General features: G+C 36.1%; 2 protein-coding genes across 7 annotated transcripts; both read right to left on the bottom strand.

The window, feature by feature from the left end:
* Nucleotides 1-267: 267 nt before the first annotated feature.
* Nucleotides 268-12,655, bottom strand: LOC140764718 (kinesin-like protein KIN-14M). Of its 4 annotated transcripts, XM_073103437.1 has the most exons (25): nucleotides 12,239-12,655; nucleotides 11,991-12,148; nucleotides 11,816-11,902; nucleotides 11,446-11,722; nucleotides 10,061-10,188; nucleotides 9,886-9,969; nucleotides 9,664-9,741; nucleotides 9,502-9,594; nucleotides 9,350-9,379; nucleotides 7,394-7,861; nucleotides 7,238-7,319; nucleotides 7,041-7,136; nucleotides 6,766-6,945; nucleotides 6,499-6,605; nucleotides 6,222-6,400; nucleotides 5,859-6,023; nucleotides 5,532-5,785; nucleotides 5,277-5,440; nucleotides 3,797-4,148; nucleotides 3,613-3,721; nucleotides 2,826-2,920; nucleotides 2,156-2,224; nucleotides 1,599-1,774; nucleotides 1,445-1,498; nucleotides 268-909 (listed from the first exon to the last, which is right to left on the bottom strand). In XM_073103437.1, exons 1-22 carry the CDS (start codon nucleotides 12,258-12,260, stop codon nucleotides 2,160-2,162), a joined length of 3,273 nt encoding a protein of 1,090 aa, XP_072959538.1. In that variant the 5' UTR covers nucleotides 12,261-12,655; the 3' UTR covers nucleotides 268-909; nucleotides 1,445-1,498; nucleotides 1,599-1,774; nucleotides 2,156-2,159. The 4 variants fall into 4 exon arrangements, with proteins under 4 accessions (XP_072959538.1, XP_072959537.1, XP_072959535.1 ...); XM_073103436.1 differs by having other exon boundaries at nucleotides 269-909; nucleotides 3,613-4,148; nucleotides 10,061-10,158; XM_073103434.1 differs by having other exon boundaries at nucleotides 286-909; nucleotides 3,613-4,148; nucleotides 12,239-12,654.
* Nucleotides 12,656-14,029: 1,374 nt separating this feature from the next.
* LOC140764390 (casein kinase 1-like protein HD16) lies at nucleotides 14,030-22,692 on the bottom strand. 3 transcript variants are annotated; one of them, XR_012105033.1, is made up of 17 exons: nucleotides 22,106-22,691; nucleotides 21,411-21,545; nucleotides 21,235-21,308; nucleotides 21,087-21,156; nucleotides 20,920-20,975; nucleotides 20,761-20,832; nucleotides 20,556-20,650; nucleotides 20,372-20,438; nucleotides 20,107-20,236; nucleotides 19,801-20,019; nucleotides 19,565-19,707; nucleotides 17,594-17,768; nucleotides 17,377-17,467; nucleotides 17,125-17,282; nucleotides 16,831-17,019; nucleotides 15,466-16,753; nucleotides 14,030-15,375 (listed from the first exon to the last, which is right to left on the bottom strand). XR_012105033.1 is itself a non-coding variant. In XM_073102945.1 (16 exons), the coding sequence occupies exons 1-16, from the start codon at nucleotides 22,418-22,420 to the stop codon at nucleotides 16,694-16,696; spliced, it is 2,049 nt and encodes a 682-aa protein (XP_072959046.1). In that variant the 5' UTR covers nucleotides 22,421-22,691; the 3' UTR covers nucleotides 14,030-16,693. The 3 variants fall into 3 exon arrangements, 2 of the variants coding, with proteins under 2 accessions (XP_072959046.1, XP_072959047.1); XM_073102945.1 differs by having other exon boundaries at nucleotides 14,030-16,753; XM_073102946.1 differs by lacking the exons at nucleotides 14,030-15,375; nucleotides 15,466-16,753 and having other exon boundaries at nucleotides 16,881-17,019; nucleotides 17,125-17,174; nucleotides 17,254-17,282; nucleotides 22,106-22,692.
* Between the last annotated feature and the right edge of the window lie 594 nt (nucleotides 22,693-23,286).

The following is a 23,286-nucleotide window of genomic DNA, read 5'->3' as shown; positions in this document are numbered from 1 at the left end:
TCTGTGTGGCTCTCTCTTCTTGGTATACATCTGGTAGGCTTTGCAAATTGCCGTTCTATGCATATGTTCTCTTAAATTTGCGTTCTATCATTTATCCAGCAAGGTAGTATTTCTATGAGATTTTCTAAAGTTTGAAGAACCTAAAATGATAAGATTGTCCGACGAATAACAAAAGGTGTACAGCACAGGATTAATTGATATTGATATATCCACTGTTGTGATTACAGTAGTCCAGCATATTTTAGATGAAACAATATAGAAGATGAATAATACAGTTCCAATTGTCTCAACAAAGAGTAGGAAATATTATAATTCAATGCCAGCATGAGCTTCACAACTTCATCCTGAAAGATTCACCATACAGATTAGAGCTGCTTTAGAAACCTTCTGTCTGATATATGCTGAAAAGAGACCATAATCAGGTTAATGCCAGTACTGTCTGCTTAATTTGAACACTTCCTATGTATGCAATCAAAGCAGTTAGGATTATGAATCCTAAATCAGATTGGTAATAATAACAGATGTAAGAATTATAACTAGCAGCAGTTTACTGAGACTGCACCTAGAAATAATAATGCCTCATAATCCTAATGAGATCAGCTTTTACCAATGTCAAGAGAGGAACTATTGAAATGAAATGTAATGCATACATTATCCATAATAATAGCTACACTCATCAATCAATTACACTAAAAATTTACAATCCTCAACACTAAACGCTCACAGCTATTGATTGAAGTCCATCTCTTGCTTACTACCCTCTGGTTGACGTCTACCAATTTAAATCGCCAATGTCTCACTGTGTCAAGATGCTGAAATCGCAGATGTAGATGATATTGGTGAAGTAATCAGCTGCTAAGACTGCATCAGTCACCACGTGTCTGTGCTCCAATGTCCTCACTAAGACTCCTGCAGTGGAGTTTTATGTATTCTTATTATATATATATATATATATATATCACTCATTCTCATGTATTTCTACTAGGTGGCATAAAATACTTGAACGATAATACTTCTAAGCAACAGTACTGACAGAATTAGTCTGTCTCTTCCTTGTAACTTCTATAATATCATACTGTATTGACCTGTAGATTACACTATAAATTCGTCCATGAAAGAAGAAAATCTGAATATAATGCTATTGAACTAAGTGCCACAAAAAGTCTAATCAACATTATAAGTACAAATAGGTGAAATTAAGTGTACCATATCCAAATTATCTCCTGTCATCTGCTTGTTTAAATCTAAAGCAATATATTTCGGTCATTATAAACATTTCTGTTCTAACATTGTTAACCTTCTTTTGATTCTTCTTTCTCGTTGCACTCTTCGAGTGTCACAACATTTCAATTATCCTCATTGGTGACTCATCTAATATGGATAAGAGGTGCAGACTTTGGGAAACAAGTAATAGCATTGACAAGCTTATATCTATTGCTCTTACCGTGAGGTCCTTGCCCCCTGGTCCAACACCAGATTTTAGTTTGTACAGTGGAAGCTGCAAACATGGAGTACTTAAACAGATTAATACCATGTGCCAGGAGAAAAGTTGCAAATTAACTAACTGGACAAAATACTTGAATGCCAAACATGCATACCTGTTCATTCTTCTGAATTTCTTCCTCTGGCATTTCATCAAGTGATAGTAGAATAATACCATAAAACTGCAAATCAGTCCCTTCAATTCTTAGATCTTTTCCCACCTAGCTGGTGATGTTCATATGTCATAGAACAGTGAGAAAATCATTCTTCTACATTGCCGATAGTGAAAACTCTGTGTATATCCAAACAAGGTAATTTTCAGTAGATCATCATCCTATATGTTTCACATGAAGTGATGAGACCCTGTGAACTATAAACACTTATTATAAATGGCCACATGGGGATTAACTTTTCATTTGACAAATGCAAAGAGAATCCTCATGCTGAAAATATATATGCATTCTTAATAAGTTAATATGCACCAAAAATGACCATAAACATTATTATTAGAAGATAATGAACGAATATTACTATTACATCCTATAAAGAAATGTCATCCCATAAATAAGTGAGCTAGCTACAGTACAGTAGCCATCAAAGAAACATACTTAGTAGCTTTCTCTAAATCACTATACAAAAGTATACTGCCAGAAAAAAAATTCCAAGAAAATACACTTCTATTGCCAACGTTTTGGAGTCCTGGGAGAAGATGTTGCTTGGCTGTCTGTGCTTCTCCTAAGACCTGCATTATAGGAGAATTTACAAGAATCAGTACACATCGCAGAACGACATATAATTGGTCATGGACATTCTTATTTCATGAAGGGGAAAAAGGGGTGGATAACTTGTGTCAGTTCACAACAAGCACATATGAAATAATTAAACATGTGTACATCTTTTATCTCTTTTACACAATCTATACTCTGATACCTAGTTAAGAAGGATATAGCGTGTTCATCCCCACTTATTCCTATAGTTGTTGTCTCGAATAAGTAATTCTTCTGTGGGAATAGCAGGTGAGCTAAGTTGATATTTTGAAGATTCTTTGTTTCATTGTTCTGAAATAAAAAATTACACATTTTTGCGCTTTGCTTTATCTTTCTACAATAAATAGTTCCACCAAAAGGGTGCACATTTTATCCCCCATTACTTCTCCATTTATCGTTAGTCAAAGGATGTCAAAAAAGTAAGCTGCGGTTCAGAAATTTCAGTTCAACTCCAAAAGTCTTCTTATGAGTTTAAACAAGCAACAATCCAGTTCCCCTCCAGTAGATGAGAAAAATTCAAGCACAAATTGTATACATAAATTCACAAAGAAATTATTTTGATGATCAATCTCATACTTGGCGATTTTGGTGTTTCTTTCAGTTTATGTCCGAGCACATTTGCTTGCCTTTTCTGGAGAGATGGCTTAGGTACTCGTGTTGGAATTCTAGACCTGCATGGTATATAAATAGAAGGACATTACATAAAATAAAAATCTTTAGAAAAATAGTGACAGAAGCAAAAGCAACACTATTTTGTTGGTTCATTCTTAAAGGACTGACTTTTTGCATTAACAAGTTAGTAAAGCTAATTCACAAGGATACCAGAATTATTGAAGCCTTAGTTCAGGCCCCCTAGCCTCATCTTTTGTTCTTCGATGACTGCTGATGAATACTGCTTCCTTCCAACCCTCTAAATGTGCATTTTACCCTTCTGTTTCCCCTCAGATGAGAGGGAATGTTAAGATGTGTGCTAACAATGTCTACAATCACGACATTTTTCTCTAAGTTTGATCTTAGTTGATTCGTAAAACCTTTGTGAAGAAAATTTATGCATAAAGTTGTAGCATCTCTTCTATTTTTGGGGATACCCAGACTTCTTCTGATACGTATTCCACTTCAATGCAACCTCTACTCAAACTAAATTGTAAATACTAATTTAGTTAGCAAAAAAAAGCTATTGTTGGAGCTACCTTATAGACATCATATGAGAAGAATGAATCATGACGAAGAGATTTGCAAGTGTGAACAAAGTAATGAAGTATATCATAACCTTCATAAACTTGCGCAGCTAACATGTACAAGAAACAGTTTAGGCATCATTGTAATTTTTCTGTATGAACTTGGAGGTGCATGACAAACTCACACTTTCAATTTTGTGGTGTCTGATTGTTTATCACGCTCAGGGAAGAGGGTGAACTCAACAACACTACTTATCGAACCATCGGTCTCAGTTCCCATTGAAAGACCACTATCTGATATATCACTTAATCGTTCATCAGAATCAGCATCACCAAAACCCACAAGCTCAAGGTCTACAGAATTCTGACCTGTCTCCCCTGTTGCCAGCTTCGACTGACCTGCAGTTTCTTTCTGTTGCCTGATATCATCCACAGACTGCAGCGAACCAGATTCAGAGTGCTTATCACTATAGTCAGAGAAGACCTCAGGATCTGAAGCTGCCTTATTACTTGTTAGTGTCATTTTACCATACAATTTTTTGCCTTGCAGCGTGGTTCCACCTAGTGATGACATACCAGGGGAGGAAGATGAATGCTTCAATTCAGAATTGCTGTGTCTTTCGGCCTTTAAGCTGGGAGATTTGGTCTTTCTATCTTTAAACAGTTGTAGATGCTCAATTTCATCATCCTTCCTTGCTATTGTATCTTTGAGGAATGCCACCTGAAAAGGTGAAAGAACATAAAACAATTGACTTCTTGCAGTACCTAATAATGGAAGGATTTTCATCAAGAGAAAGACCAGTAACTTTGATAAGAGTACTCCAAAAGTTGTCATTGCATTTCACGAGAAGTTATTGCCAGTTAAGCTATTAAATGAGCTGCACTCTGCAGATAAATTCAAGTCCCTTAATTTCTCTCCCTTGGCAGTTCTTTAGGTTTCAAACTGAAAACAAGTGAGGGTACTTCATTTGCTAATCAAAATAAAAAAAAGTTGATTTATTCTCTTGCACTGTATAATATGCGCATGCATGTTGGTTTGTCATCAGGTAAAGATGTCCAATAGTGTGAAGCAGCAAGTGGCATTAGGCAAATAATTTGTTTCTATATTATTATTACAAGAAAGTATAAAATAAATGCCATTGCAGAAATCACTTTGAGGGTCTCTACATGAGGTCGGCTTGATCACTAGTTATCTTCAGTGCAGATGATAATAAAGGTACTAAGGTTGACTGGCATGCCAGTGGCGGAGAGAGTCGCTGCGATGTCAGGAGTTTGACTTCCCTCAGCGATGATTTCTGGTTGGGTTGAATGCTTTAAGTTCCAACTGTCTCTCTCCAAAAGGAATAAAAGGGTTGAAATAAGATAATGGTTCCAAGTAATTAGACCACATTGGTTGACGAATAATTGCAAAAACTTAACAACATGAAATATTTAATGAATGTCGAAAATCACTACAGCAACATGTCCAGTTACTTATTATGCATAATGGAATCTGATCAAAATGAATATTTGTATCAAGTAACTTTTTTGGCACAGGCTAAACTATCTCATTTTTGTCCAATAGTAAAACTCATCCCTTATCTGCTTATTCCATTCCAACACAGATGGAGAAAATCTTAAGACTTTCCTCTAGCAATATAGTATGATGCTACAGCATATATTTTCTACAGTTTACTGGCCGCAATGGGAAGAGTCCATCTTACCCTCTAATTATTTGTTTCCATTCCTATTTCACAAATGATAGGCTACAGTTTCTTTTCAAAATCACAGTTGTGTTATTAACAAGGAAATACTGCCCAAAAAGGTAAGCGTAAGACATACAAGATAATTACAGGGAAAAAAAATCAACCTGTTCCATTAATTCTCTGACATCTTTCCCCTCCTTTTGGCTCTTCGCAACACCTAATTCCACCCCCGATACTCTTTCAGCAAACTTCAAAGTACTGAAAGTCTCAGAATAGGATAGAACATCTGGATTTATCTGTACAAACATCAGTGTCTTTGCATGTCCACCTGCACAATGAAGAGTATTAGTTCGAGACAATTATAGTAGAAGACCAAATAAGAGAAACATAATCTATCAGTAGAAAAAGGAATAAAGTACCTAAAGAACTTTGTAGGACTTGAGTGAGCTTGCTATTTCGATATGGTACATGTGCACTTTTTTGTGATAAAGCAAATATAACATCTCCAAGAGCAGATAATGATTTGTTGATGTGTTGTGCTTCTTTAAGTCTATCACCTGTAACTTCAGAACGGTCAACCCTCTCACTTCCTGCAAGATCTACCAGATGAAGAGAACCACGCAAAGTAGCTCCTGTCTTCAAATCCATTGCTCGAACATGAACAGTCACGATACTGCAATAGAGCTTAGTGGTAAGGAGCATAAAAGATAGCAGTAGAATGTAGGGGCAGACAGACAAAAGGAAACCTGTGAGATCTGCTACTTCTATCGTTGAGAGCAGTGGCACCGACAGCCCTATTGGCAAGCCCTATCTGCATCAATTCGATCACATCAGAAGTTGATTTGACAGGATGCATACTAGCACCAGGAACAGCAAGCCCATTAGGTTGAGAAGTATGCAAAATCCCAAGTGTGTGGAAGTTAAAGAAAAGATAGTGTTGCTAACAAAACCTGATCTTTACCAATTTCAGGTTGGAAAAACATATAAAATGGAATGAGAATCAATTTACGGATGTACTATTCCAAATTCTACCAAGTGGCGGGTAGGTAAGTTGAGCATCACCAACTCCACAGTATATGATAACTTAAAAAGTATGCATGAAAGGATATTTCTTCTGTGAGCCGTCATTGAGGAGGAGATCGCGGACTTGCTCATTGTATATTTCAACCATCTGAACACTGATTTCATACATAAATGTATCTTGTCTTTTCTGAGAAATATGGAAAAGGTCATTCAAAGCTCGATAGTTGACACCCCAATCCTTCTCTGATGCAGAATTAGGACCAGTCTGAAACATTGTTAAGGACAATGTAAGCTAAGCACATTGCGCCGCAGATAGTCAAGAGAAATCTGGTCAAAAATATTGGAAGAAAAACAGTTGTATACCATTGTATAAGTTTTGCCAGATCCAGTCTGACCATATGCAAATATGCAGACATTGTATCCGTCAAGAACTGATCTAATTAGTGGTCGTATGTCCACGAAGACTTCCTCTATCAGATAGAAGGACAAGAAATCAGAAGTGTGCCTAAGGCATGATAAACAATGATATCCTCTGCCATAAACTATGCATGCCGGTTCGTCCAATTGAAACTAGGAAAATGGATCATAACAGAGGAAGATGTACAAATATAATTGCTATGTTATGAAGACCTTGAGTGGACACAGGAGCAAAGACTTTGTTGAACGTGAACATCCTATGTCCATCTTTGCCTTGTTTGGAAGGATTTGCAAGAAGAAGCTCGCCATTGTCACCAATATACTCAATTGTTGTCAACTTTTGATTTTCTCCAGCAAGAAAAGGTCTTATCCGACAGTAAACCCGAATATTACCTGAACAATAAGTGGCAGAATTAAGCAGCTGATTACCACTGATCAATAAACGATATTAACTGCATATAATAAGGTGAGGTGAGTATAATAGGTACCTTTTAATTCCTGAACCTCGTTAAATAATCTCCTGTTTTCTGCAAGAGTTGCATAGTAATTTTCTGCAGCATCTGTCAATACTTTTAGCCTTTGGCCTAAAAAGGAAAGAAAATATGTGTCATAGTCTCCAAATAAAAACGTGAACTTTTACAAAGAGTATGCAAACAGAAAGACTTGTTAGGTATATCTTCTTTACCCATGCTGTTAAGTTCTTCGGACCACTTCTTTTGAGTATTTAAGACTTCATGCCTGATCGAAACAGAAGACAACCTCAAGTCCTGGTGCAAGAGAAATTCTTAGACTTGAACTACCTGAAAGGAACTTAAAAAAACGGAAGTAAATTAACTGATACCTGCACTGAATGCAGTTGCAAACTCATAAACTTGTGCAATATATTTTCCTTCTCATTCCAATTCTGATATTTTGATTCTGAAAATGTCTCAAGATCTTTTGTCCTCCTCCTTGACTCTTCTAATAAGAGTTCAACTTCTTTTATCCTCTGCTCCAACTCCACTTTTATTTCCATAGCCTTGGTTTCCAACCGATGACATTGTTGCTCATGTAACCTTTTTGTTATTTCCAGTTCTTGTTTGAGATTCGAGATTATATGATCACTATTTTCTTTGTCCTTCATGATCCTAACTACATCTTCCTTCTTAGTTTCAAGTAGTCGACGCTGTTCTTCATATGATTTTTTAGTCTCTTCTAGGTCTTGCTTAAGTTTTGAAACTATAAAATCATTATTTTCCTTTTCTTTCATCAGGCTAACCACATCTTCCTCCTCAAGTTTCCTTTTCTCTTCAACCCTGTTTTTCTTTGTCTGAAACAAGAATTATGGTTATAGTGTAATATTAGAGAATGGAAGCTTCATATATCAGAATACATAAAGAATAGTGTTCAGGAACGTTAGCTATTTAACATGTACGAAGTTGTATCTATTCATGCAGCCATCTTAGCCTCCTAGGTTGAGATAATCCTGGGTCTGCAACAATGATACAGTAGTTTGACTTGAGTGCTGACCTTCTAATTTCTAAGTTCTGACCATACAAATAATGTATGTTTATCCTTTATTAGCCCTTACCTATATTTCCTCTTTCTGATATTAAAGTTAGGCTTATGCACACTCGATATGCATTCTCTTTGGCTATTGGCCCATGGATTTCTAATACATAGGTGGATTATAGTGTATATTGTCCTCTTCATTAGAAAAGTTTTAAACTTACAGAGTTTGATATTGGTGTTTAGCCTTCAATTGTTATTACTTAATAAATTTCCTAGAAAACAAAGATATTGCATAACATCCTTGCATCCCACAATTACATTAAAAGTTAAAACAGCGTAACAACAGAAGCACAACTTATTTCTTGCCAATTGTCACAGATAAAACAGCACATGCATTTAAACAGAGCACTGTTTTAAAGAACTGGAACAGGATTCTCATACTGAATCTATAATTTGGTGTCTGATCTATCTCAAATTTATTCATGCAATTGTTAACCTGTAGTGGTATTAAGCATGGTCATTCTAATGTGTCCTTTCAGAAACCAAGACTTCGCAGATCCTTTGGTAAAGTTTTATCATGGATGCTACTGCAAGACAACAGCAAATACAATGCTACATACTATATAGAGTACTTGGTGCCTTGGATTATAGGACAGTCAAACTAAAAATGGCCCCTTGCTGCTGCTTATGGATTAAGCTGAACTAGAGATGAATTTGATTTCAATTGAATCCAGCAACCAGATGTGATTGATATAACTGATCTTTGCATTCTGAGATTTATTGGTTCCTAAGAAATGCAAACCTGTACTCCTGGTTAACTACTTGAATTCAATCAATCCATAGAATTAAATGGAATATCATTGTGAATGGACAATACATATTTTATTCCATGGTAAATCAACTTTTGACATCATCATGCTTGTGCAAAGAAAAAACAACCAGAGTGTTCATTTAGGTTATTCATTAGGTACAATTGAACATATATAAACACACACACGCACACACACACACACACATCATTTGTGTATATATACCTATTTATGTGTGTATATACTATACATAACTACATAACTGTATATATGATTATGTGAGAAGTTAAACTGTGTTATTTATGATTGTGGTAAGCAATGAAATAATATCAACCAAAAAAAAAAAAAGACCGCCAAAGTGTAAAGGAAACAATGTGTTGGACAGATGGAAATAGAAATCTATAAGTTCAATAAAACTTGAAAATGAAATAGTTTACAAAAGAACTTAAATGAAGAGCATAAAAGACAACTAGCAGATTCATAGATGTGAAATGGACCTTAATCTGTTGGAGCTGGTTCACAACAATCTGAAAGATGGAAAAAAAAAAAGCAATTAGTACATCATCTCACAACAGCAAGCTCTAATAGCAACAAGGGCTTATCAGTGCATTATTTACCCATGTGATATGATCACCATCCACATAACTACCTGAGTTTCTTCACTTGTCCCAGTGGCTAGTGTCTCAAGCACTTTGATCCTTGACTGGTACTTCTCTTCACGTGCTTTAATAAGATTATTTTGCTGTAGACAGGTAAGTAAGTCATAATAAATATTCCACGGAAATATGAATGCAAAAGGATCTCATCTTACATTTCGTATATGTTCTGCTTGTGTTGAAATACGACGTTCAATCTCCTGTATGACCTTTCTCAACAAGCAAGCTACACGCTAGACGAAAACAATGGTAGCATGACTATGTTAGAAAAGAGAGAGTTACATTTCATAATAAGTGAAAGAAATAAATGTAAAAGAACAAAAGTTAACTATTTGGATGATATAAATAAACTAACTGTGTTGATTTCAGTAGCCTACATAAGGTATTTCCCCATTCTTTCTCTCGATACTTTCGTCAAGAATCCCATTCACGACACTCAGCAGTGACTGTGTTGGTGCATTCTGCAGCAAGAATTCTTATTAAAACAAGGCATATATCCATTTTGTATTAGAAGTAAGAAGTAGACTCTTGAGGCTATTATTTAGAGCTTACATCCAAGCTATTTGATTTCATCATTTCAGAAATCTTAGCAGCAGGAATATCAGAATAACCCCCTTGTTTCATTTGGAAAACCTCATGGAACTTGTGCCCTGCGTGACGGGAGAGAGGACTTGATGGTTCTACAAAAGAATCATAATCATTTAACTCAATATATTCCTTGAAAATATTTCAATGGAACTTTCTTCTAGGGCATTATTACATATGTACAATTGATGGCCTTCTTTTAAGAGAAATTAATGGCATCATAAAGAATGTAAGCAATAATATGTAATAGTGGTGCATAGCGATGATCTATTCTGATACATCTAATCAACTAATATGAACTATTTAATAAAATTTCAGATAAAAGAAGTTCCATTTCATGCAGAAATCATCTGAAGCATTCAGCTCTGACATGCCGGAACTGAGGCCTGTAATTGTAAAACAAAATGAGGCCACGCGCAAGAAGTTGCCAAAAAGATTGAAAAAGGAAAAAAAATGATAAGGTAATTCTATTTCTAGCAGGATATTGAGATTTTATCCAACAATTAGTCGTGTACTATGTAAACATCCAATTAGCAGAAACATAACCGTTCATCTTATAGAATGGGCACATTTTCTTTAGAATGTAAAGATGACTGATGCTAGTATCATTTGTGCTCAAATTCTCAGCTGAAGATGCTAGAAAGAGCTCTTCCATGAGGGGGACAGAATCAGACATTTGAAGGCACATAAGAAAGGAAAATATTGCACATTATAATCATCATTCATGTATAATGGCTACATCACCTTAATGATACTACCTTGGCTCAAAAACTTGAGATTTTCCTTGACAATATTAAATCTACAGGAAAATATTTATGATATCGGTGAAATTTTAGGGCTAGAGCCATCGGATCAACTTCAGTCTAAAGACTTCCAGGAATTCGTTTAAAAGGTTTTACAAATTACAAACCCAGGAACTACATTAGTTTCTAGATTAAATTTGATTAGGTAAATCTTTATTTTTAGATTATACATAGTTGTAACTAGAGTATAATCAGCTATACAATTAATTTCTGAAGTCAAAGTTCTCAATTAAATACTCTTTGATCTGATCAGTACACTAGATGCGTGCTACACTGCCATAACCTGTTAGGCAAGCTAATATATGCAGTGTGAAACTAGAATTGATAAGGGGAACCTACAATAAATTTATCTCATCCTTTTCATGTTGGATTTTAAGCACCTGTAGTATTGTTATAAATACTCCTCCAGATCACCTATCTTTACCTGTAATGCTACATATTTATACACAACACCAGATATTCCCTTATGTTTTCTACGTTAGCCCAACCAACTTCAACATATCAAGTTTTCAATTGTACAAGTGCAAACAAATGTGAGCATGGGCATACCTGACATAACAGAATTCCTTAGGATCCGTTGGAACTTTGTTTCCAATAAACTTTGCTTTCTTTCCTGTCCTAGGCCTTCAGTGTTCTGACTACCTTGAGCATTCTCCCTTCTTAAAACATCCATAGCCTCCAACCTACTACCTTCTAATAGTCTCCATCTCCTTCTCGCCTCACTGTCACCCTTGATTAGTGAATTGGGCTCCTTGTCTTCTCCAATGCGAGAGATCAGATGATCCCTCAACGATAGAAGACACACAACTACTGCAGATATGGGTCCCTGTATCGATATAAAGAATATAAAACAACTTGAAGTGTTAGCAGAAGACAAGGTGCAATCTTTTTTAAATTCAGTCATATCAATGCAATATACCTGTTCCAGGTCTGAAATCTTGAAATGAGGCATGTTCAATCTCTCTAGAGCTGAAAGAAACATGTTTACATGATCACCTCCTCGAGCCTGCAGTATAGATCATGATTAGATTGCCGCCTATACCCAGTCCAAGAATAATTAAAAAAAGAAAACACCGTTTTCTGCAATTGTAGACCTCTTCCAAATAATCAGGACAGAGCCTTCTAAGAATTGCACATAACACTGTTCCATCAACCAACCGCGCTCTAAATTCCTCCTCGGATGCATCCAAAGGCATGTTAAAATCTGAGAACAAGCCATTAAGCCATCCTATGACATCCGATCGCTTCTTAGCTGCTTGCATCGGAACAATAAATGAACCGCTTCAGATACAAAAAAACGAAGAGATCAACGAAATAACCGAATCTAAGTTTCAAACTTTACCCATCTCGTGGTTGCTCGCCATGTCTTCTTCCCCCTCTTTCTCTTTCTCTGCCTCTGTCTCTCTCTGCCTCTCTCTCTCTCCTCGTTCCTACAACACCGGACTAATCATAGGACGAGGCTCCGGTTCTCGCATCAATCCAGCTTCGATTCCTACCGACGTTGACCAAGCTGGATCGAATCGTACGGTTCCATCGATGAAATGAAGGACAAAATGATCGAGGCCACAAGGCGCGACGAGAGGGAGAGGAGGAGAGGGAAGAGAGGAGATCGAAAGACGCGGGAGTCGTGGCCAAGTGGACAACCCCTGGACTTCTCTCAAGAGACCTTTTTATGGGTTATCTTTTTTCCTCTCATTGTTTTTTTTTTGGTAAAGAAAGAAAAACCTTGGATTCTATTTTTAGTTCGTAGAGACAAGTAGAGGAAGACGAAAGGAAAGCGGAGAGGAGGGAGGGAGAGCTGAAAAGCTTCTCTTCTTTTCCGTTTGCTGAGATAACGGCGTTAATTTCGCAACGATCCGGACGAGGTTGTTAGTTTTCGACGAGGAGCAGTTATTTCGCGGCTAAGGAGGGCACGATGGTAATTTCGGACGAACCGGCGTGGCAACGTGTAATCGAAATTTTAAATATAACTCGATTGTCGGAGTTTAGTAGTGATTGGCACGGCGTCCGGCATTGAGCACCGTTGTGGTTTCCCGCCGTAAATATATACATGGGAAATTTGCAAATGGTTAACTTGCCTTACCATATTAAGAATCTACAAAGAAATATCTAATCTTATTTAATTGATATTTTCTTAAAAAATTGAGTTACTCTCGTCGATGCCTATAATGACCTCATAAGTGCTGGTTTTATCCTCACAATCATATAAATTTTGTTATAATACTGTGGGTAATACTGCTCACATGGATAACAAGATTTATATTATATGAGTGTTTGCCGAGTTGATTTCTACTTATTTAACTAGAATATTATTACATTTTCACTCCGCAAAAGACTAATTATTTATGTCACAATGGGTATTCCAATAATTATTTTAGTAAAGGTATTTTAATAATTTGACGAGTATATCTACTTAAATTTTGATATGACAATATTAGGGCACGGGCACTGTATTATTGTTGTTATTATTATTTTTTTGGTTGAGAATATAACGTCTTCACTCACTCTTACAATAAATAACACTGGCAGTTAAAGTTTCAAGTTCAGAGTCTTATCAATTTAAACTTTAGGATTCTTTGCGAAAAGATTATAACTGTAGGGAGGGAGTTAGATAATTTTTGTAAAAGACAGGCCCTTTTTAGAAAAAAGCAATGTTAGTATTCCAACCATGAAAGCACGTCTTTCTCGGGAACCCTGCCATGATATTTGGTCATCTGAAAGCAGTCGAGTTTGACTATATTGCACGTTTTGTAACAATGCAACAGGGAACCCTGCAATGATATTTGGTCTAAACAATATGGGATACATGAAAGCACAAACCTTAGAAAAGGGATCAAATAATAGAAGGTGCTGATGAAAAAATATTAATAGCAATTGGCAAGTAGAATAATTGGCATTAATTGCAGTTTTGGAGTTTAAAAAACAAAGGACATGATTGAAACTAAAGAAGAAGAATACATGGGTACCAAATTATGGTCTCTGACTCTCTGTGCGAGATATAATAGAAATAAAACACAACCATTATTTGTTTTTCCTGGCTCTGCTTTGTCACAGTAACTGCAGAAAGGCTTCTAATAAAAGAAAAGACAGCAGAAAAATATTTCTTAGTATTGGTTAGGTTGATCTTTTCAACTGCATGAAATTATTGTCATTCGCATAGAGTATTGGACATCATTCTGAGTGTCACAAGGATAACAGTGTACTAAATCTACATCCAAGTCAAATTCAGGCCAATCTATCAATATCCAACGGCATTCCCACCAGTCTTCATCCTGCTTCCTTGATAATGGTTCACGGCTTCAGTCGCTCCATACTTCACTAGTTTATTTGTCACCCTTCGACAGCATTCTGGTGAAGTATCACCTAAGACCATTTCATAAAACTTCATTAAAGAATTATAAAATTCTCCTACAGATCAGTCATATATTCTAATCAATTATGAAGAATAATACGAGAAGATGCTTACCATACTCTCCATGAAACTAAGATTAGCAATTATCACAAAAGTTAGTGAAGAACTTTCAATTACTCGTACCACATCAAATTTAAACAAGAGCGGGGAAATATTGTGCCACTCGGGATTCTTAGGTACATGGGAGCTGTTCCAACATTTGATATTAAGCAGGTAACTCTAAAAGAATTCATCCTTCAGATAGATAGTTTTATGCTGAACGATCAGAGAACATCGAAGCCACTGAAAAATAAAAGCATGAAGGACTCTACAGTAATATAAAACCACAATAAGATGAATGAAAACTACCCTTGTCTCTACCAAAAATGACACATCAATGACAACGCCCATTCTGTCAATGGTACATAGTTATACTGGATGCGAAAAGTTCCAGCTCTTTCAGACCACCAAATCCTATTCTCAGAGATATCCATGTCAGAAATCCAAGAGAACTATTTATAACGTTACAAGAGAGATGACACATTATTAAGTGGCAAATTCTCTATTTTAATCACCAAAAAACAGAAAGAGAAGTGATGAGGTACTGCAACCAAAAGAATCTTACATGTTCTGAATAGACACAATTATGATGAAAAAAAGCAGTACAATTCATGATTAATATCTCATAAAAGCCACTTTAGCCTGATAGCAGAAGACTGATATCCTAAATCAGTCCTAACTCAAAAACTGGGTCACATTTGATGTCAGGTTAACATACAGACAGATCAACCTCCCAAGCTACCAATCCAATGTAACATATCTGGTCATCAGTATCTTACTAACAGAACACAACTAGTTTCCTGCGCACAACCATGTACTCTTGAGCATCTTGCGCAGAAGCACATGCCGAAGAGTCAAGTTAACCATTTTACAATGCTTTTTCTAAAATGATAATCAAATAAAATTCACAAGAGTGCTAGAGGAAACATAAAGAATCGAAGAAAGGAAAAAGAAGCAAATTTAATCACTGTAGGAAGTTCATTGACCGAGTGAGACCTCCATTGACATGCTCATGCTTGCTTCGCAAACTACAACGTAAAAAACAAAGTTACAACCAGTTTACCAAGCCGATAATTGAAATACGAGTACATTCAGACACAGTAAATAATTTTGATTACCATGTATATGTTGCATAGTACAAAATTTTGTACCATGAAGATGAAAGACAAAATACTTGGCCACTGTTTACTCTACTGCTTCCAGATTATGTGAACTAATGTAGGCCAATTTCCTTCGGAAAAAATAGTAGGACAGGGCAAAGCTTCTTAAAAATAGCCAATAACAGGTCCATTCTCAATAAGAATAAAAAATATGGTTGTCAGTATAACAGTTCCTTAAAGCACTTTGAAAGGGCCACTGAGATATGATTTAGATTTATATAATGTCGTTCAGAGATAATGTTGGAGTAGAGATAAGAATCCTATATCTCACATGCTGGTTAACATAGTTACATAGAAAAAAGATCACTATGATGCACATGCTGCAAGCATGTTAATCCTCTGCCTAATCTTACAAAAAGCTAACTGAAAGCCACAGGAGGAACAGCAAAATACAAATTAACAACACTTTCTGATCCACAAACAATCTTATGCAAGCATTATTTATATTCAACAATGAATTACACCAAACGACCAAATATACATGAAAAATATAGAAACAATGTTCACTTAAAATGCATGCCAATATAAAGAGCGGTTGCAGTGTAAAAAAGACTCTACATCCAAGCAAACTAAAGTTCAAATAATATTTCTTCTTTAGAATATTTCTCCTTTAAAGAAGAATTTTTTTGACACATTTTGAAAATAACATGATATGAAGCCAAAGCACCATAATTAAAGAAAAGAATACAAGATAACATTGCCTTGGGAGTACATGAAGTAGGCAAAATAAGTGCAAATGCTATCAACAAACGAGACGAAAATTTAAGCAGTTCTCTTTCTTTATGTGGAGATAGTAGCCAGAAGAAACTTAATAAACATAAGTTCAATTGATAAACTGCATGTTGTATGTCATGGCATAAAAAGTTAAAGCTTTAAGCTTGACATCCATATATTCCTAGATGGTCAAGTAAACACTTAATTGCTGTACAAACGACAAACTCAAAAATAATTAAAGATGCCTACTACATCATATGATAGATCATGCAAGGGCAATATCAGAAAGTGACAGTGGTTTCACCACTTGTTAGCTATAACTAACATGTAAGACAAGTAAAAGTTTAAAATTATATTGCATATCAAACTTTGTAGCCTCATTTGATATGGGCATTTTGACCCAAAGAGAAAAGATGTATGAGGATTGTTGCTTAAGTTGCATGTTCTCCACCATCCCAAGTAGAAATGAACTTCAAGAAACCGTTCTTCCATAACAAACAGATGCAATGTATAGATTTTTTGCCCATTTCTCCTGCAAGCATAAAGCTTAGTCATTATAACTGCTCTATCATTTTTATCTACAAGACAAAGGAAAAGAGAAATCCTCACCTTTACATGTTGACTAGGAAAGGCAGATGTTCTAAGTGTCTCTTGTGTTTCATCTGCAGGTTTTCTTCTGGGTACACTCAAGACAAAGGCTGCCTGGTCCCATGTTGCAGCAGTTGCAGTAATTCGAAAACCATTATCCCACCTATGATGTATACCTTCACTAGGGTACAAGAAGTCAATCTCCACTACCTGGAAATATAAAATCAACAATTCCGTATGCTTACTCCCAATCCCAGCTAATTGGAACATATCCCACAAGCTTTTTGTCCAAGTTTAGTAGAGAAAATGACTGACCTGATCTGAAAAGCCAGCATTCCTGGACATAACAACGGCCCAACGGCTTCCTGCAGTGGCCATGGCAGTTACGAAGAAACCCTCCTTCCATTTTTTGTTTATCCACTTGAAGGGAAATGAATCGCTAACCTTATAGGACTGCTGTGAGTATTGTGTACCTAAAGAAGATTATATCATAAATTTTGAGCATATGTGTAAACACTTTTAGCATTTTTGTTTACAATTCAACCTGATAAAAATAAATAGAGTTACCTTTAGACATTACTACCAAAGAGCTACCATTGTTTGTTCCTGCCAGTGCACTAATATAATAATTTTTCTCCCATTGCTCCATTATCCACTCCTTTCATGGACAAAGAAAGTAAAATTTAATATGCAAAGAGATTTACAAGTATATGAGTTCCCTAAATGGAATTATCATGTTCCTGAAGTGTACAAAAACAGAATAAATTAAGAAGTAACTACTCACCTTGTGAAGAAAACACGGAGAGAGTTCATAAACTTGAGCAGTATAACAAGTGCCAGCATCCATGATCAGGGCCCATAGATTTGAGCAAGAAGCAACTGAGCTAATAAATAAACCATCTTCATTTCCTTTCTCAATATGCTGTGCCAGCCTAGCATCTGCCACGTTGTAGTGGTACCTACGACAAACAATTCAAAAATAACCAATTAACAAATACTTAATATTTGGAATATGCATATACATAGTAATTCTGAGATATTGTTGGTAGCTTTCTGACTTTAACCTTATACTTTGTATTAGCAAAAATTGAGCTTCTTCAAAAGTCTAGTGATTTCATTAGTTTGCAGCTCCTTTCCTAGAAAAAAGTTTACCTTTCCTTGAGCTTTTCTACTTCTATTACCAAACTATAATATTTGTTGACTTATTCCATCAGACCAATGATTCTTTCCTCCAAGAAATACATTTAAAGAGCTTCTTTGTTTTCTGCATATAATTGCGTACTCTTTCAAGCAATGATAGCCCGTGCTAGTGGCATGGGGCATGTCGAACAGCACATCCATGCATTCAACATATTTTTAATAAAAAATTTAGTATATTTAAATATGTTTTTGGATCTTAGGCATGTCAATTTTTTATTTTTGGTTTAAATATATACATACATATATATATATATATATATATATATATATATTAAAACCTACATTATAGTGTTTTATTTTTAGATTATTTTTGTAACTGACCAATTTTATTAAAGATTAAACAATAGTCAAATATAAATATTATTCAACACAAAATATGATTGAATACATTCATTAGAAATAATATTAATGATTGAATACTCCATAATATGATCGAATATTATATAATATAATTGAATGCATAATAACATTCAACACATAATATTAGTTGATAATAGTTCAATAATTAAAACTAATATCTAGTTGACATAGAATAATATCCACATTGGCACGGGGCTGCGCCAAATTGGCATGGCTCAACACTTGGGTATGCCACTGGCACACCTTGTGCTAGGTGTCGTGCCACCACCAGCACGACAAGTACTAATCGGCACAACTATCCTTGCTTTCAAGTATTTTATCATTTTAATATTTCATTGAGTCATTGCAAGTCCCACATGGGGTATTGCTCTAGAGGGTAAACGGAGAGGTGGCAAAGGAGAGGAGGTGGCGTCACAATATGGTCGATGACAACGCTCCACTATGAAGCCAAGAACCGGAATACTCCATAATATAATCGAATATTATATAATATTATTGAATACATAATTAACATTCAACACATAATATTAGTTGATAATAGTTTAATAATTAAAACTAATATCTAGTTGAACATAAAATAACATCCACATTGGCACGCGGCTGTGCCAAATTGGCATGACTCAACACGGGGGTGTGCCACTGGCACACTCCGTGTCAGGTGTCGTGTCACCACCAACACGGCAAGTGCTGGTTGGCATAGCCATCCTTGCTTTCAAGTATTTTATCATTTTTATATTTCATTGAGTTACTGCATAATTTTTTAGAGGAAGTCCGAACTTTGAAGGTTCAATTACATGTATGATCACTTGGCAGTTGGCACCTACGATAGGTCTTTTAGGATTAAAGCATGGTGAATCATCGCATTATAGGGTGAACAAATAAAGCATCCTGAAAGTGCATCTAACAAATGCATCTTGCTTTGGTTGCTCTCAAACAGTCACAGGCTTTCATACTCAAGAATAAAGGTTCAATTGCAATGGCAGTAAAGCATTTGCATATAAAATAAATATAATGTAAATCAGGAAAAAACCAATAATTTCCAACGCCACAAGGGCTAATATGCATAAAGATATGAACCATTTCTACCCCTGACAAAAGACATCCAAAGGCACTCAACTTGATAACTAACAATTCTACATCACGATTTTCCTTTTTCCACCTTCATAAAGCATACTTCATTATTTAAGGCACTCACCTTTGCTTCATAGGCCGCTTTGCATTATAAACACTAATCCATTGTGTTGTAGGCATCCCCATTCGGACTTTCTTCTTTGGTTGCTCTTCATTCTCTTCTTCCATTAAGAGTCGACCTCTTTTCTGCCCAACCTGATAAATTAGCTGTACATGTCGAACCAGCAATGAGATAGACAAGTCATTTGGGAAGAAAAAAAAAGTTAAAAGTTAGATTTACACTGTAGAACTTAAATGTACCTTTTGTGCACCATCTGTGTTAATTGGCCTAATATCTGGATTGGGACCTACTATGCCATCAAAAAGAGAGATGCATTTTGCATAGTTAGGTTCTTCGTCAAACTTCAAATTTACCACATACTCGACAAAATGTCTAAAAGGTTGAGGGCAAAAGCAACAGAGAGACTCCGGAGAGGTTGCCATCTTCTTCTTGCAGACAAGGAAGCCTTTATTCTCACCCTACAAACAGGAAAAGAAAAGGATGGATGAGATAATCAAGTGCGAAACAACATATCTAGTGATGCACAATGGAGTTCAAAAATTAACCTGGTACCCTTGCCAAGGCAGGCGGCCTCGGAGGAGAAAAATAAGTGTATATGCAAGTGATTCCATATCGTCTCTCCTGCTTCCAGTTCTTCCAAGATGAGCATGCACGCTCGCATAGCGGACAGTTCCCCTGCGGTGTGCAGTAAATAAATTAAGCAACAAAAAGCACAATAAGAGGGTAATGAGGACTGAATTATTTAAGAACAAGACAAGGTAACAAATTAGTTTATGGAAACTACAATTACAACAATGAGTTTCATATCACCTGAAAACATCAGGTCTTTGGTCATAGTCAACGTGTTGCCCTGTAGCACTGTTCTTCCATCTAGTCGCTGGTATTAAGATAAATGAAAATAAATAAGGCATTTCACTGTTAATAAACCCTGGAACTAAGTAAAAGGTAAATACCAAGATAACAGAATGAAATGTCAACAGTATCAGTAGATTACCTAATCCAAGATCAACAAGAAAAAGATTTTTCTCTTCAGGAGTCCCTGGGGGCCCAAGTAAGAAGTTTTCAGGCTTTACATCTCCATGCACATATCTGTCATAGTGATGACATGCTTACAGCATCAGAAAACAAATGTTTCTTGTGCAACAAAGCAGCAGTGAAAAGTCTAGAGAAGACAAAAGAAACTAATGCAATAGACCTACCCCTTGGAGTGCACCTTCTCCAGTATAGAAATTGCCTCAATAGCAATACATGCAACCATTTCAACAGACATTCTAAACAATCTCCAAAGAAATATCTCAGTCAAGTTGTCAAAAAACAAGCAAAACAAGGTGCAATCACTATACCAGTAATATACTCACGTATGAGAATTATTGTTCCAAACATCCCATAGACTGGGACCCAAGATATCCATAACCTGCAGTCATCGGCCATTGTTTCATAAATTAGACAACTGAAACATAACCTACATGAGAAATTTTAACATCACATATCATTGTAGACTATATCGTAAGAAAAGCTTCATTACCATGACATAATAGTCGCCTTGGCGTCCTTTATAATGGGCTTGTGGCACACCGTGAATGCCTCCAAGAGTGCTGCACAGAGTCATTTCATCTACTAAGTTAGAAAGCTTTAATTTGTATAAGAGAAAGAAAGGGATAGGCACTACTCACTTGTACACCTGCCATTCGTAAGGAGGTCCATAGTTACATCCTTTGCTACTGCCATGTTCAAATTTTAGCGCCACCTGAAATATATGGATGCATGACAGCAAGCATAAGAATAAGGTTTAATTTCATTTACAGAAGAAGAAAAAATCATCAGGCCTCAGCACAAGAAAGAGTATCACCTCTAAAGCATTGGAACCAGTAGCCCGCTCAGTTGCATTGATAGGAGTAATGCGACGACCAACGTATACTTGTCCAAATCCTCCCTTTCCTAGCTTTCTTTCAATTCTATAAATAGGTGAATTGCCAATCTGGACCTGTGGCAAAGAAAGAAAGTAAATGAGAGAAATGATTAGTGAACATAGCAAGGAAAGCTATGAAAATCCTATATGAATAAGGTAGAATACACTCTTTCTTTTACATATCAAGAGCATCGATCTTTGTGCAGGATGGCACAGTCCGAGCCATCAATGGATAGGCACACTACTACAGAAATCCAGCACAGCCTGGCATGAGAACCCTATATCTGCATAGTAGAATGCCACCAGGCATAAACATGTCGGTGGCACATAAATTCTTGATCACTTGGATACTAATTCATTTCACCAAAAAACTACCATGTACATCTAATCAAAGAAAGGACACATTAGGGGGAAAGAACAGTGAATTCTTCCATCATAACTTGCAGCAATGTGGAGTCCCCGTCATATTCTACTTGCAATACTATGAACACTATGTAAACAGCATCACAACATCAACGTACTGGTAGAGAAAGGAAAAATAAACAGGAGAAGACCAATGCAACAATCATTCATCACATAACAAAGAACTCCAGGATTATATCAAATCGCACCGGATAGAAAGCTAGAAAACCAACCTTTTCCGGGAGAGGCGCGTTGCTCCCCTCGTCCTCAGCAACATGGATTTTATCTGCACTCCTTGCTCCGCTATCAAACTCGTCCATCTTCCTCTCACCAACCCCTTCCTCCTTGTTCTCGTCCCCGATCTCACCCACCCCTTCAAGAAACGTAAATACTTCCTTCCTTTCAACGGACCTCGTCACCACGTTCTCATAGCAATCCTGCCTGTTCCTCGGCGCCCTCTTCCTCCTTGTCGTCGTCGGCCTCTCCGCCTGCACTATCGGATTCGGCTGTGCCCGGCCCCTGCGCACCCCGCTGCGGAGCTCCGGCATAGCTCACCTACGCAATCCCATCCCGGTAACCCTAGATTCCTTTAAATCGCAGCACAAGACAACGATGCCTCCTAAAGATGAACGGATGTCGGATTCGGGACCGAGATCGAGGGGGGGAACGGGGGATTCGGAATTCGATTTCGCGTATAGGGATAAGACGATGGATTGAGCTCTCGAGGGTATGGAGGTGATCGATAGAAGAGAAAAAGAATCAGAGAGAGAGAGAGAGAGAGAGAGAGAGAGAGAGAGAGAGAGAGGCTGTGAGCAGCAGAGGCACGGAAATTTCTAGTAACTGCTATTTGTAACCGATGTATCAGCCAGATTTAGAACTCCTTTTTGCACAAATCACCACTAAGGCTCTATAATTGGAGCCCACCGGCTTCAAATATAGAGCCAGTGCACCGTAATCTATATTTATTATTTAATTAATATAATATGTATATATATATATATATATAATTTTAAATTATTTAATAAGTCATATTAATATTATTATTTTTTAATAAAATATATATAGTTAAAAAACTATCATTGTTATTTTTATAATAAGATTGATATTCAATAGTTTCATAAATAATTTAAATTACTATTTATTTAATTAAAATATTAAATTATATTATACAAAATAAAAATAAAATATTTAAAACAATTTAAATAATTAATATTAGACTTATTTTAAAGATCTCGATCAGAGCATTCTAATACTATTATTTTTATTAAAAATTAATTATATATTCAGTTTAATTAATTAAATTATTTAATAAAGGATACAAATGAAATTTAAATTTTCGGATTAAATTTTTATAAAGCAAAATTAATATTTTTAAAAATTAAATAGTATTGGAGCTAGGTTCTAAATTTTTAGA

The sequence above is a fragment of the Typha angustifolia genome, chromosome 8 (assembly GCF_048772165.1).
Source record: "Typha angustifolia cultivar Huaian chromosome 8, ASM4877216v1, whole genome shotgun sequence".
NCBI classification, from domain to species: Eukaryota; Viridiplantae; Streptophyta; class Magnoliopsida; order Poales; family Typhaceae; genus Typha; species Typha angustifolia.
Note: the sequence above shows the minus strand (reverse complement) of the source record. Positions and strands in the feature narration are given on the sequence as shown.

Bases quoted from the DNA above. Each gene is read 5' to 3' on its own strand.
- LOC140764718 (XM_073103434.1), bottom strand. From the start codon at position 12,260: ATGGCGAGCAACCACGAGATGG. The intron at 10,189-11,445 runs GTATGCCCATGC...ATTCTTTTGTAG, and splicing joins AAGGAATTCTGTTATGTCAG to AACCATCAAGTCCTCTCTCC. The intron at 7,320-7,393 runs GTATCAGTTAAT...CTCTTGCACCAG, and splicing joins TGCAACTGCATTCAGTGCAG to GACTTGAGGTTGTCTTCTGT.
- LOC140764390 (XM_073102945.1), bottom strand. From the start codon at position 22,420: ATGCCGGAGCTCCGCAGCGGGGTGCGCAGGGGCCGGGCACAGCCGAAT. The intron at 21,157-21,234 runs GTGAGTAGTGCC...GACTCTGTGCAG, and splicing joins TACGAATGGCAGGTGTACAA to CACTCTTGGAGGCATTCACG. The intron at 20,833-20,919 runs GTGAGTATATTA...GAGATTGTTTAG, and splicing joins TGGAACAATAATTCTCATAC to AATGTCTGTTGAAATGGTTG.